Source organism: Dipodomys ordii, unplaced genomic scaffold, assembly GCF_000151885.1.
Source record: "Dipodomys ordii isolate 6190 unplaced genomic scaffold, Dord_2.0 Scaffold60, whole genome shotgun sequence".
Lineage (NCBI taxonomy): Eukaryota > Metazoa > Chordata > Mammalia > Rodentia > Heteromyidae > Dipodomys > Dipodomys ordii.
In genome coordinates this window covers 9,249,845-9,264,587 of record NW_012267276.1, presented here as the reverse complement: position 1 = coordinate 9,264,587, position 14,743 = coordinate 9,249,845, and the positions used below count along the sequence as shown (strand labels likewise).

General features: G+C 40.7%; 2 protein-coding genes across 3 annotated transcripts in view; both read right to left on the bottom strand.

Moving 5' to 3' along the window:
• Positions 1-3,157, bottom strand: part of Ccna2 (cyclin A2) — a 10,364-nt gene extending 7,207 nt beyond the window's left edge. Inside the window, exon 1 of the mRNA XM_013022114.1 lies at positions 3,149-3,157. Within this exon, the coding sequence (XP_012877568.1) occupies positions 3,149-3,157 (9 nt within the window). The remainder of the gene's footprint in view (positions 1-3,148) is intronic.
• Positions 1,567-14,743, bottom strand: part of Bbs7 (Bardet-Biedl syndrome 7) — a 32,184-nt gene continuing 19,007 nt past the window's right edge. For both annotated transcript variants that reach the window (XM_013022100.1, XM_013022101.1), the window contains exons 14-20: positions 12,917-13,056; positions 10,874-11,038; positions 6,471-6,580; positions 6,276-6,379; positions 6,020-6,143; positions 3,149-3,294; positions 1,567-1,987 (exon numbers count right to left, since the gene is read on the bottom strand). In XM_013022100.1, the coding sequence (XP_012877554.1) occupies positions 3,161-3,294; positions 6,020-6,143; positions 6,276-6,379; positions 6,471-6,580; positions 10,874-11,038; positions 12,917-13,056 (777 nt within the window). In that variant the 3' untranslated portion in view covers positions 1,567-1,987; positions 3,149-3,160. The remainder of the gene's footprint in view (positions 1,988-3,148; positions 3,295-6,019; positions 6,144-6,275; positions 6,380-6,470; positions 6,581-10,873; positions 11,039-12,916; positions 13,057-14,743) is intronic.

The following is a 14,743-nucleotide window of genomic DNA, read 5'->3' as shown; positions in this document are numbered from 1 at the left end:
CGCAGGCCCAGCCAGCCTGCCGCCCGTGTGCTCGCCCGGCTGGGGCCCGTGCGGGACCGCGGAGGCCGTGAAACGTGCGGGCAGACGCTGCGGGGCGCGGAGACGCAGACACGCCCCGCGATGCAGCTAGCAGCCCGCCGGAGCGGCGGCTGTTCGAGCAGTTCAAGTATCCCGCGACTATTGAAATGGACCAATGACAGCGGCCCGGGTCCGTGGCGTCATCGGGGCGACGGGACGGCGGGCCTGGGAGGCCGCGAGGGGGCGGGACGGACCCGAGCCAGACGGGAGGGAAAGGGCGGGGAGACGCGGGCGCCGACTTCTCGCGATTTTTAAATTGAGCCAATGGCGATCGCTGCCAGGGTGGCAGGCAGTGACTCGGCCTGGTCTGACCCATTTCATTCTCTGTGCGTCCGCCTCGGAGAGCTGGAGGAACTCCTGGACAGCCCGCCGGTGGACTGGCTTGCTCTCCGGAGTGCCATGAACTCCTGGCCAGATGACTGCTCGCAGCGCTGTGGCTGTGCGCGCGCGTGCCGGGCTGGGCGCTGTCCCTCAGCTGCTGTGCTCAAGAGTGGTGCTCCGCCGCAGAGCCACAGCTCCACTTTCGACTGTTTGGTGGTTAATTGGGGATGGTCTCATGGATTTTTCGGCCCCGGTTGGCTTCGAACTGCAACCCTTCGAGCTGCAAAGGCCTTGGACTCAATCCCCAGCGTGTGTGTGTATTTTCCTCTATAGCTAGGATATCGGGCGTGAGCCACTGGTGCCCACCCAATTCTCAGTTAGTTATCTGGTCTGTTAATCAGGTGGTTGCTGGGAATAATGTACATAACTGATTTGATACGCTGCTCACATTCGCAAGTAGCAACTGTTTACTTAGAAGACAATGTGTGTCTTAGGCTTTTTTGTGTGTATGGTGTTAGTTTAGCACATACTAAACACACTAGCACCGAGCTACATTACAGGGTTATGCCTTTTCTCTTTTTCTAATGAAGATAACAATTTAAGATGCCACCTTAAACTACTATTAATATATAACAATGTATCACTAGACATGGGTCTAGTAATAAAGCAACTGGCACAAGGGTCTGAGTTTAAATCCCAGGATCATCAAAAACAATATAGTCTACATTAAGTTAAACAGTCATTACTTTTCTCTTTTTCTCTTAGCTGTGGCAGCTAACAAAAGGTACACAGTGAAAGCCAGGTGTTGGTGGCTTACACCTGTAGTCCTAGCTACTCGGGTGGCTGAGATCTGATGATCCCAGTTCAAAGCCAGTCTGAGCAGGAGAGTCCAAGAGACTCTTATCTCCAATTAACCACCAAGTAAAGCCAGAAGTGGATCTGTGGCTCAACTGGTAGAACTCCAGCCTTGGATAAAAAAGCCAAGAGACAGCAGCACCCTTGGACCAGTACACACACAAGTACACACTGAATCTAGGAAAGAATGGTGGTTAATATAATGAAAACAAGGCTTCGTGCTTTTGTGACAAAGGCCTTAGACTCAATCGCCAGAAACTCCGTTGCAAATAAATATGACCATATCAAAATAAAAGTCAACTATATGTGCCTTTAATTTTTTTAATTTAACATTCAATTACATTAATATTAACATACATACAAAAATATAACATATAATTAAGAATCATTGGTCTCTGAAAAAGGAATGAGTCTACTTTTCTTGAATAGAAATAGCATATTTTCCGTTATCCTTAAGCCATTAAAAGCCTAATTCCCCCGAAAATGAATAAATAAGAAATTGATGAATACAACTTCTATAGCTCCAAAGTCTGATTGTCTTTCTTATGTAATGACAAGGAAGCCAGTAGATACTTATATGAAGAAAAATCTCAGGAGCCAGCATAGTCACTTGTATAATCCATGCTGTCAGAGAAAGTTCTTTGGCTACGTGACATAGCACTAAAGCTGGGTCAAGCATTTCACAAACTTCAGTAGAGTCACAAAATGTCACTAAGCAGACAAATTCCAACTCCTAGGGGGGAAAAATTGCAAGATTATTTCCAGGGGTTGATGACATAAGAATTCAGGATACTAACACTGGTCTCTGGTTCCAGCTTTCTAAAATATTAGTGTAGCATGTCTTCTTAATCACATTAACTTCACTGAGAATCACTTTTCTTACATAATTAGACAAACTTACAGAACAGTTGTGAAGATTAAATAAGGTAATCTGTAAACTGAAAAACATTTTAAAAACTGGGTACTGGAGATCATGTGTGAATCCTAGACACTCAGGGGGCTGAGATCAAAGGATCCCAGTTTGAATCCAGCCTGGGCAGAAAAGTCTTCAAGACACCATCTCCAGATAACTACTGAAAAACAGGGTTCAAGAGGCAGAATACCAGCCAGAAAGAAAGATGAGGAAGAACAGGAGGCTCTGAGTTCAATTCTCCCCAGAAATATCCCCCAAATTTTATTTTAAATCTGCAGTTTACACATTGATGTATATCTTATGAAAACTGGATGTATAATTCCTATTTTCTAAATATTATCTATGCGCAAATTAAAGTATCCATTTGCCACAATACCTCTTATAATCATTCCATTCATTTCAAAAATTAAGGTTCTCTTTAAAGTCATATCTGTCAAAAGAAATAGAATCCGAGAAGTAGAGGTATGGCTCAAGTGGTAGAGTACCCTAGTTCAAACCCTAGTACTACCAAAAAAGAGGGGGGGGACAGCTTTAAAGACCTTATACCTCAACTTTAAAAAATTTTATTTTTGTGACAGGGTCTCACTATGTTTTAGGTTGGCCTCAAACTGGCTAGGTAATTCAAGCTTTCCAACTGCTAAGATTATAGATGTATACTACCAGGATCCACATCAAGTATTTAAAAAAAAATTTTTTTTTGGTCGGTTGTGGGGCCTGAACTCTGAGCCTGGGCACTGTCCCTTAGCTCTTCAGCTCAAGAGTAGCACTCTACCACTTGAGCCACAGCACCACTTCCAGCTTTTTCTGCTTATGTGGTGCTGAGGAATCAAACCCAGGGCTTCGTGGATGCAAGGTAAGCGCTCTACCACTGAGCCACCTTCCCAGCCCAGCAATAAGTATTTTTGCACATTAAAAGTTACCTTGTAATTCTGCAGATCCTAAACATCTTCTTGTTGAACTGATCACACTATGGGACCTTACCTTATGCATCTTTTAAGCTGAGTCAAAGAAAGAAACCAGTGCATTCTGATCGTAACTATCAAGAATTTCCAGCAGAAGAGGTACTTTGCTTTTCACATTAGTTCCTTTGAACTTAAATTTGTCTATGAAAAGATCAGTGATCATACCTATAAAGAAAAAAACATTAGTTCTTTTCATTAATTCCTTTAATGACATACTACTTAGTGCAAGTAATTCCTTGACAATCAATTCTGAAATCAGAATCCTTGACAATCAGTCTGAAATTCCTTAAAGATACACAAACCTAAAAGCATCTATGCTTTAGAAATATCTGTAAGGGATTTTAAGGCAAGTTTCAAGATAATATTTAACTAATGACTGGATATAAGCCATTAATTCAGATAACAACTGGTTACAAGCCATTAATTCACACTGGTTATTCTGAATTATTATTGTGACTTGAAAGCCAAAAGTCCTGGGCTGAAAGAGCACACTTTTGTGTGTTCCAGACATAAAATGGTAGTCATTCAAACTGCTGAGCCTTTATCTAAAACTCTGATGTAAAAGGTCTATTCCAATAATTTCCACAGTTTAGAAAGAGAATAAAAGTAATATACCAATGTATTTGTATTGAGGAGTAGAGTACAAATACTAGCAGTTCACAATAAAATATGTGGATGAATATTTGCACTAAGTGGAATCTAAAATAAAGATCCACATGTTATGTAAGCTGGATTTTGTTGCCAAATGATTTATGGAAAAACAAAAGCAAAAACTTGGGCTTTTACGCCTTGTGCTGGTGGCTCATGCCTGACTGTTCTCCTAGCCACTAAGGAGGTTGTAATCTGAGGATCAAGGTTCAAAGCCAACTCAGACAGTAAAATCCATGATACTCATCATCAACTAATCAGCAAAAAGGCCGGAAGTGCAGGTATAGCTTTAGTGGCAGAACTACATCCTTGAGCAAAACAGCTATGCTAGAGCTCAAGGCCCTGAGTTCAAGCCCTAGTACCAGCACACACACACACACACACACACACACACACACACACACACACACACACTAAAAACAACAACAACAAAAACTTTGATTTTTCAAAGTTCTTTGGATTTTAGAATCACTAATAGATGGAAGATTAGTTCCATCAAACTTACTGTAACAATAAAACAAAGCTTGTTCTTATAGTGAATATTAAGCCATTCAATGTTACTGATACAGTTTGTGAGAAAGTAAGTCTGGGTATATAAGAAGACACTCCTTAGGTAGTTAAGGATTAATGTTGACAGCTGGCAAATGATCATCTGGTGATTGGAAAATGTCATCAGAGGGCAGAATGCACACATATAGGTGAGAAATTCTACTGCTGGTTTTGTCACTGACTAGGTATGTAACAGCGAAGTCTTTAGCCTAAACAGCAAGTTAAGGAGAAAAGAAAAAAGCCAAGTATCAGTGGCTCATAGCTGGCATCCTAGCTACGCAGGAGGCTGAGATTTGAAGATCAAGGTTCAAAGCCAGCCCAGACAGGAAAGTCCATGAGACTCTTAATTCCAGTTAGTCATAAAAAGCTGGAAGTGGAGCTATGGTACCCACAGGTGTGCGCATGCACACATGCACATGCGCATGTACTAACACCTATCTTTCAGGTTAAATAATCATCTATCTTTCAGGTTAAATAATCACTGGATTATGGAGCTGGTATCAATGCTGTGTCACGCATAACAGGGCTTACATTTCTGGGGCTGGCCCTTCTTTCCTCCCTGCCTTCCTTATCTCCCCTCCCTTTTTCACTTTTTTCCAGAGTAATTTGTTAAACACCCAACTTCTTACCACAAATGCAAAACTGGCACAGCATATAAATAGCCTTTATTTATTAAATTTTGTTTAAAAAATATTAGTTCCCTCCCCTGCCCCTCTACTGAGGTTTTAGAGGAAAAGCCTCAAGCTGCTTTCTCTTCAGGCACTCTACTACTGAGCTACACCTCCAGGCCTTTTTTTTTTTTTTTTTCGGTGGGTCGTGGGGCTTGAACTCTGGGCCTGACGCTGTCCCTCAGCTCTTCAGCTCAAAGCTAGTAATCTACTACTTGAGTTTTCTGGTAGTTAACTGGACCTTCCTGCCCTGGCTGGCTTTGAACCAAGATCCTCAGATCTCAGCCTCCTGAGTAGCTAGGATTACAGGGGTGAGCCACTGGCACCCAGCAAGGCCTTTTTATGAGGGCTGTTGTTGTTAGGTTCTCAATCTACCTACTTGTGTTCTTAACTATGAGGCCCCTGACTATGCCTTCCTGATGCTATCTAAACCTTGATCCTCCCAATCTGAGCCTCCCATGAAGTAAGGGTGACAGTGTCACACCACTGCATGCAGCTATGAGTTGTGAAGCAGTCTATACAGCCTTTGTGCCATGGCTGGCCTCCCAACTGAGCAAGGATAATAGCTGTGAGCCACTAGTACCCGGCTTTCATTTTCATATCTTTATTCAGTTACTTTGGTGCCAGTTCTGAGGCTTGACCTCAGAGCCTGGATGCTGTCCCTGATCTCTTTTTTGCTCAGAGCTCTATCAATTGAGCCCTACTTTTCTTCCGTGCACGCGTGCGTGCGTGTGTGTGTGTGTGTTTCACCTGGGCTGGCTCTGAACTGCAATCCTCAGATTTCTCTCAGCCTCCTGAGTAACTAGGATTATAGGTGTGAGCAACCAGCACCTGGCCATTTTTCAATCTTTTTTAGAATTAAAATTTAAAACTAGCTTGGCCAAGTACAGAAATATTCTGTATAGTAGGTTGCTTTTCACTCATTCATTTTTATCTTGTCTGTCTGCCCAGCTCCTTTCACAATCCTTGACAAACAGACAGCTAGAAAGAAAGAAATACAGCCAAGTACTGAACAGTTCACAAACCATAGAGTCTTTCAAGGTGCGCGGGCTGTTTTTTGTACTCTTCTTGTAGGTGATCCGCATCTTCTAGAATACATCGGTATTCCGGAATCAGAAAGTTTGTGTTTCCCTCATGAACCTGCAGTTCCTTATGTCAAAGGAAACAACAAAAAACTTTAGTCATCAAAATTAATCTACTATAATATTAAACATTACAATATTAAAAGTCTCATATGACTTACTTAAATAACTATCATGAGTTCAGAACCCACATACTTACTTTTAAAGCATCAATTAACTGCACTTTCTTAGCCAAAAGCAACTGGTACTCCAGCTTTGGGTGGATAAGCTTTAAAGTATGTTTGACGGAGACTTCATTTATCTCTAGAAGTTGGCCAGGCACAAAGAGATGTCACTCATCAGAAACATTATTATTACACGAAATCAGAAGGACTGACTTGTTCTTCTGTTTTACCGTATGATATGTTGAGGTTAATTTTCCTTTTTGTAGCTTCTTTTGAAAGCACATCTTTTAGGATGGATATTGTAGAAATGTTGTCAGATTTAAAAATTCCTTGTCCTTTTCTATAAAATTAAAAGAAAAGCTGTAGAAGGAAGTTCTCCAGGAAAACGTAGTTTATGACAAGTACTTAGTGTTGAGATTTCATTGTCCTGGTTTCATAGGACAGACATTGAGTATGATGACTGCATTCTCCCCCACTTCCTCTCTCTATTCATCTACTCCTTCCTTTCAGCCCTCCCCTCCCTCTAGTACCACACTGCAAGTTCACTGTCCATCCCTGGCATCCTCCCCTGCATATACTAACTTTGGTGAATATGCTTGTATGCATGTACATGTGAGCCTGAATGTGTTTTCTTGTATACTTACAAAGGGATTTGACTGTTGAGAAGAATATGAAACACACAAAATGGTAAAGGGCAATAGTATCCTATTATAAATATACATATAGGGCTGGGAAGGTGGCTCAGTGGTAGAGCGCTTGCCTTGCATGCCTGAGGCCCTGGGTTCAATTCCTCAGCACCACATAAGCAAAAAGAAAAAAAAAAGCCAGAAGTGGCCCTGTGGCTCAAGTGGTAGAGTGCTAGCCTTGAGCTGAAGAGCTGAGGGACAGTGCCCAGGCCCAGAGTTCAGGTCCCATGACCGGACCCAAAAAAATAAAAAATAAAAAAATAAATATACATATAATAATCTAGGGACATGTTAACTGTCTGCTAACGTATAGATTCATGTTTTCAAGAGTAATTATCATGGGCCTAGACACACACAAGCTTTTGGAACAGAAAGTAAAACACATCTAGACCTGATGCTAAAAACCAGTTTGATTTCTGACAAATTCTCGGCCTCCAAAGGCTAAATTGTGTGGCAAAGTATGTTCATACTGTTTGCAGAGCTTAGCATAGTTGGGGTAGGATAGAAGGGCAAGTAGATTATCTTAATCCTCTGTAAGGAAGGAATCCAAAAGCAGAGAAGATAAATTTTCCCCTTCCACAGAATAAAAACAAAGCAAAACCTACCAAATACCCCTTAGAGACAGAGTCAAGAATGAGAAGGCAAAGACCTTGAAGAACAGGAAAAGTCAAGTTCAAAGAACAAATGGCCACTGTACATTCCAACAGGTCAGAAAGGAAAGGGCCAAGCTCAGCCTCTGCTAGGCCCATGCCTTATGTGTAGGAGGCCCTGGTGTCCATCTCCAGTACCTGGGAATCTTATATGCTCACTCATAGCTAGGAGCTGAGGAATTATGGGAAAGGAGAAGTGACAAGGAAGGGGCAGGAGTAGAAGTAGGAGCTTAAGAAGAATAAAATGAAGTATAACAGGACAGCTTGGGAAGGTCTGGTATAAGCCCCCCAAAGCTGTTTTGTGTATGCCTGTACTGAGGCCTGAGCTCAGGGCCTCAGGCTCTTGCTTAGCTCTTTTTTTTTGCCAGTCTTGGGCTTGAATTCAGGGCCTGGGCACTGTCCCTGAGCTTCTTTTGCTAAAGGATAGCACTCTACCACTTAAGCTACAGTGCCACTTCCAGCTTTTTCTGTTTATGTGGTATTGAGCTTCATATGTGCATGCTAGGCAAACAACATTCCCAGTCCTTAGCTTTTCTTTTTTTTTCTTTCTAGTCATGGGCTTGAACTCAGGGCCTGGGTGCTGTCCCTGAGCTTCTTTTGCTTAAGGCGAGCACTCTACCACTTGAGCCACAGCACCACTTCTGGCCTTTTCTGTTTATGTGATACTGAGGAATTGAACCTAGGGGCTTCATGCATGGTAGGCAAGCACTCTACCACTAAGCCACATTCCCAGGCCTCTTAGCTAGGATTATAGGCGTGAGCCACCAGTGCCTAGATGCTATTAAGTTCTAATGTTCTTACTCCTTCCTGTAGTAGTTTCAAGGTTTCAGGTCTGACATTGAAATCTTTGATCCATTTGATGTAATTGACAGATGGGTCCTCTTTCAGTCTTGTACTTACGAATGGCCAGTTTCCCCAACACCATTTGTTTAAGAGGTTTAGACGGAGACTCTTACCCCCAACCAGCTAAAAGCCAGACATGAAGATATGGCTCAAGTGGTAGAGCCCCAGCTTTGAACTGAACAGCTCAGGGACAGTGCCCAGTGCCCAGGCCGAGTTTAAGCCCCACGACCAAAAAAAAAAAAAAAAAGAAGCTGGAAGTGGAGCTATGGCTCAAAGTAATAGAGCACCAGCTTTGAGCAAAAATGCTCAGCAACAGTGCCAGGCCCTGAGTTCAAGCCCCACAACTAACCAAAAAACAAAAACTAAACTTACTGGCATAAAGCAGGAATGACTTTTTAGTAGAGTTCTAGGGGATGAGCAAATAGGAGAAGACTTGACAAATGAGATTGCATCAAACTAAGAAGGTTCTGCACAGCGAAGGACATAGTTACTAAGCTAAAAACAAACAAACAAACAAACAAAACCCCCTAGCCTACAAACGGGGCAGTCTCTACCAGCTATTTACCCAACAAGGGCCTAATATCCAGTATATACAAGAAGCTCAAGAAACTAAATCCCCTTCAAATAAAAAGCCCAATTAATAAATGGGCAAAGGAGTTAAATAGAGACTGCTTAGAAGAAAAAGTAAACATGGCCAAAAAACACATGAGGAAATGCTGAACATCCTTGGTCATAAAGGAAATGCAAATCCAAACAAAATTGAGATTGCACCTCACCCCAGCAGGCCTGGCCATCATTGAGAATTCAATGATGGCATGGATGTTGGGGAAAAGGAACCCTATCCATTACACTGTGGGTGGATGTAACCTAGTGCAGCCACTCTGGAAGGCAGTTTGGAGATTCCTCAAAAAACAAAACATAGAAGTACCCTATGATCCAGCCATACACTCTTGGGCATCTACCCAGAGCATTACAAGTCAGGATACAGTAAAAGCACTTGGACATCCATGTGCACTGCCGCACCAGTCACCATAGCCAAGGTGTGGATCCAGCACAGATGCCCTAAACAAATGAGTGGATCCAAAAAAAATGTGGTATATAAACACAGTCGAATTTTACTCACCCATTAAAAATGTATCATTTTTAGTGAAATGGATGGACCGAGAAAAATTATGTTAAGGTTTCCTCTCAAATGTGGATGTTAATTTATATATGTTATGCATATAATGCATAATAAACTGACTAAAGAATGGTATACTCGGGAGCAGAGTCTAGTGGTGTAACTCTTCTGAAAAACTAATGAACTTTTTGCCAAAATAAATACCAGGAAGTAGAAACATGTTTTGGAGGGGGTGGACAAATGAAGGGGGCACAGAAGTGGAAGGACAAGGGTGAGCAAATGCAGTCATTATATTCAATGTACACTATGTAACTCGAGGGTAGGGATGTAAGGAAGAAAATGACAGAAAATGAAGGAAAGGGTGACATGATCAAGATTCAATGTACTCATAACCTGACTTAAGGAATTATAACTCCTTTGTACAACTTAATAAAAGAAAGTCTCAATCTGTCAGATTTGTTTGAATGGACTTGCAAGCTTCAGATCCTATCCTAGCTAAAACTACAGGTACAACAGCCAGCCCTGAAGATGTAAGCATTTTCTTTTTTTTTCCTTCCTTCTTTCCTTCTTCCTTCCCTCCCTCCCTCCCTCCCCTCTGCCCAGCCCCCACTCTCTTTCATGTTTTCCCCCTCACCTTTCTTTTGCTTGCCTGGGGATTGAAATCAGGGACTCACACATGCTAGACAAAGCACTCTACCACTAAGCAACACTACCTGAAGTTGTGAGTTAGAAAAAATATCCACATCAATTTGGAAAGGATGGTCTCCATTTACTCATCTTTTACAGCAATAGAATACAGTTTTTTTTCATGAAGCTCAAATATTTCTAAGAATATTGCCCAGATTTCATGAGAACATTTTGTTACTGTTATTATTGTAATAAAAGGGTATTTTTTTTTCCTTTTTGTTAGTTGTGGGGCTTGAATTCTGAGCCTGGGCACTGTCCCTCAGCTCTTCAGCTCAAGGCTAGTGCTCTATCACTTGAGCCACAAAGCCACTTTCAGCTTTTTCTGTTTATGTAGTGCTGAGGAATCGAACCCAAGGCCTCATGCATGTGAGGCAAGCGCTCTACCACTGAGCCACCTTCCCAGGCTTGAAAGGGTCTTTAAAAACTATTTTCTAACTAGTGGCTATCATTGTTGAGTATACAGGAAAAGTATTCATCTGTGAATATCCCTATTTACTTATCAGTTCTGGAAACTTTAGTTGTATTGGTTTTTAATAAACTCTTTGATAGTATAGGATTTTAGTCATATTATTTGGAAATAATTACTCTCTTAAAGCAAATGCTTCAAGACATTCTGTCTCCCTATGGAGAAAATAAGTCAGATTTACCTGTAGACACTTTCCAGTTGTGTATCAAGAAAGGTGTTCTGAAAGCAAAATGTGACACTCTCTCCTGCAGGAGGTTTCTCAGGAACATCAGGCAGGCAAAACACCACCCAGGAATGGATTTCAGCAAAACTGAACTGGCCTGTCAGAGTCAGGGTGTTCATGGGTCTGTAATAGACAGTATAGCATATAGGACCTGTGAGTATGTGATACCGGTATATTTTCACAGGCAGAATTTCACCATGCAAACAACACAAATATTTAAAAGGCAAGTTTTCTTGAATTAATTCTACTAGTGAACATTATTAATTCGATGTGTTTATTTATTTATTTAATTTTGTTATGGTACTGGGGCTTGAACTCAGGACTTGTGGAGGCTGTCCTTTAGCTTGTTCTACATAAGGCTGGCACTGTGCCACTTGGGCCACAGCTCCACTTCAGGCATTTTGGTAGTTAGAGATGATAGTCTCATAGACTTTCCTGCCTACGCTGTCTTTGAACCTCATTCCTCAGATCTCAGTCTCCTGACTAGCTGATAGGCATGAGCCACCAGCGCCCAGATTACATTTTTACATTTTTGTTCAAGGCTAGCATTCTACCACTCAAGCCACAGCATCACTTCCAGCTTTTTCTGTATATGTGGTACTAAGGAATCGAACACAGGGCTCCATGCATGCTAGGTAAGCACTCTATCACTAAGCCACATTCATAGCCCCCAGCTAATACTTTTAATTTTTGAAAAAATATAATGCTTATGTACACCCACACCTGTGCTAGGTATTTTACCACTCATTTAAGTGATAAAATAAGCTATTTTTTTCATTATAACATGCTTTACAAGTCAAATTTGATTTATTCAAAGTTGATTTCATTTTTGGGATTGCAGGAATATGCCATCATGTCCAAATAAATCTTATTTTTTTAAGTTCATGGAGTATTTCTACTCTTTCTACTATATAGACTACATGCATACACGAATCTCCTCATGGAAAGAGGCAACATAACATGAAGGCAAAGAATCCTTTGAAGAAGGTAGAAAGGGATTTGAAACCTTGCTGTACAATATCAGTTGTGTGCCACTGGACAGGCTAGAGCATAATACCTTCTATGTTACAGGGATTTGGGATAAATCTACCTTACAAAAGCACATAATCAGGCTGGGAAGTTGGCTCAGTGGTAAAGTGCTTGCCTTGCATGCATGAGGCCCTGGGTTTGATTCCTCAGTACCATATAAGCAGAAAAAAGCCAGAAGTTGTGCTGTGGTCCAAGTGGTTGGGCACTAGCCTTGAGCTGAAGAGCTGAGGGATAGCACCATGTCCATGCCCAGAGTTCAGGCCCCACGACCAAAAAAAAAAGCAAATAATCAAGTAAGAAGGAATAAAAGGGGGGCTGGGAAGGTGGCTCAGTGGTAAGCACTTGCCTTGCATGCATGAGGCCCTGGGTTCGATTCCTCAGTTCCACATAAGCAAAAAGAAAAAAGCCGGAAGTGGTGCTGGAGCTCAAGTGGTAGAGTGCTAGCCTTGAACTGAAGAGCTGAGGGACAGTGCCCAGGCCCAGAGTTCAGGCCCCATGACCGGACCCAAAAAATAAAAAAATAAAAAAAAAAGAGAAGGGAATAAAGGGTAAATAATCAATTAATGCCAAGTGTGATGAGACATACCTGTATGTATAAATAATATAAGGTAAGTTTAAGCCAAATGGATGATTTGGAAGAGGTGAGAAAATACAAAGAATAAAGAATGAATACAGGTTACAGAATTGAGGAATAAAAAGGTACAAGAAATTTTTGAGGTTATTCAGACCACTCATTTGTAAATTAAAAAAAAACCAAAACAACAACAAAACTCAAATCTGGAGACATTAAAATTATTTCCCCCAGCTGGGTGCTGGTAGCTCATGCCAAATCAGGAGGCTGAGATTTGGCAATCGCCATTCCAAGAAAGCACAGGCAGACAATGTAGAAATAGCTACAGACCTTATAAAAAAACCAGTTGATGTGAATAGTGTAATCACTCAGAAAGGAAACGGTTCTCTTCTTTATCTTACCGGTCGTGGTGGATGAAGTGAGTTCTCTGATGGAGGGACAGAGGTCTAATGTGGTACTGTCGGACCTGACAGGTTTTGGGTTGAATTCTTGGAGTCACATATGCTTGAAGTGTCCCATACTGGCCTTCGATTGAGCGAACCTGGTGCGAAACAGAAGAGAAAATGAAAGGATGAATAAACAACAGCATAAACTCATTTAAATGTTCAGTGCAAACTGAATTTTCAATTTCAAGCTACTGAGGTTTCTTTTGTGTATATGTGGGTACCAGTAGGGAGGCTTGAACTCAGGGCCTGAATGTTTCCACTCACAGCTGACATTCTCACTTAAACCACAGCTTCATTGCCAATTTTTCTGTGGTTAACTGGAGATAATCTCAGGGACTTTGCTAGATGGGCTGGCTTCAATTTGCGATCCTCAGATCTGAGTAGCTGAGATTACAGGTGTCTATTCCATACCATCCTCACTAACAAGCAATTTTTAATATTATAAAATTTACTAATTTACTTTATATCTCATATTGAAAAAGCAAACAGAATGATAATATCAATAATTAAGAAAAGTACATAACAGCTTCATCACACATTCACACTAACTTGATATGAAGAACCATTGTGTGGCAGAATCTCTCCTGATATAACACATTTTGAGTTTCAGAACATGAACAATATCAGGAGAAAAAGTTGTATTCCTTAATCATGGGTTTATTAAGGTATATCAAAATTAAAAGAGCTGGGTGCCAATGGCTCATGCCTGTAGTCCTAGCTACTCAGGAGGCTGAGATCTGAGGATCAAGGTTAAAAGCAAGCCCAGGCAAGAAAGTACACGAGACTCTTATCTCTAATAAACTACTCAGAAAAAGCCAGAAGTGGCACTGTGGCTCAAATGATAGAGCACTAGCCTTGAGCCAAAGAAGCTCAGGGACAGTGTCCAGGCCAAGAGTCAAGCTCTAGAACCAGCAATTAATTTTTAAAAATGAAACACCACACTATAGTAAAAACTAAAGTGAATTTGTGAACTATGTTCAATATTTAATTGTAAAAATGATTGTTATTAAATTGCTAAAACATTAAAGATTTTATAGAACAAATGAAATTATTAGAATGAAATTGGTAAAATGTATGCAGTGGAAAAAACACAAGGAGGAAATACCCACATCACTTCAATAACTTAACTGGTTCCATTTAAACCATGACAAGACTACTTCATAAACATAAAACTCAATGGAATTTGAATGTTAAATGTTTGATAATAATAAGGAATAGTTAATTTTTTAGCTTGGTGACATTATTGTTTTAAAAAAGAATTTTGTAGACATTCATACTGAAATATTTACAAATGAAATTGTAAGTACTGCTTCAAAATGACAATATTAACAAGAATGGCATAAACTGGTCATTGCTAAAGCTATTGCTAATTCCATGTAATAAATACATAGAATTAATTACTCATATTTTTGAAACTTTTCATAATAGAAAATTACAAAAAATCAAGTTAGAAGAAACTGTAAAATAAATAATTTTTGAGTGCTAAAGGCAGAGTAAGCTGGGGGCTGTGGCTCACACCTGTAATCCTAGCTATGTAGGTTGCTGAGATCAGAGATCACAATTCAAAGCCAGCCTGGTCAGGAAAGATCATGAGACTCTTATCTCCACAAACCAACAAAAAGTCAGAAGTGCTATATATATTGATACAACATTTTGAGGCCACATACTGTCTTATGTCTTAAACTTGACCACTAGACTAGATCTACTAGTCAGCTTATAGGAACTCAATGTATTTTAAAAGCTTATAATTTTAGTGTATTGGCCTGAGTATTTACATTTATT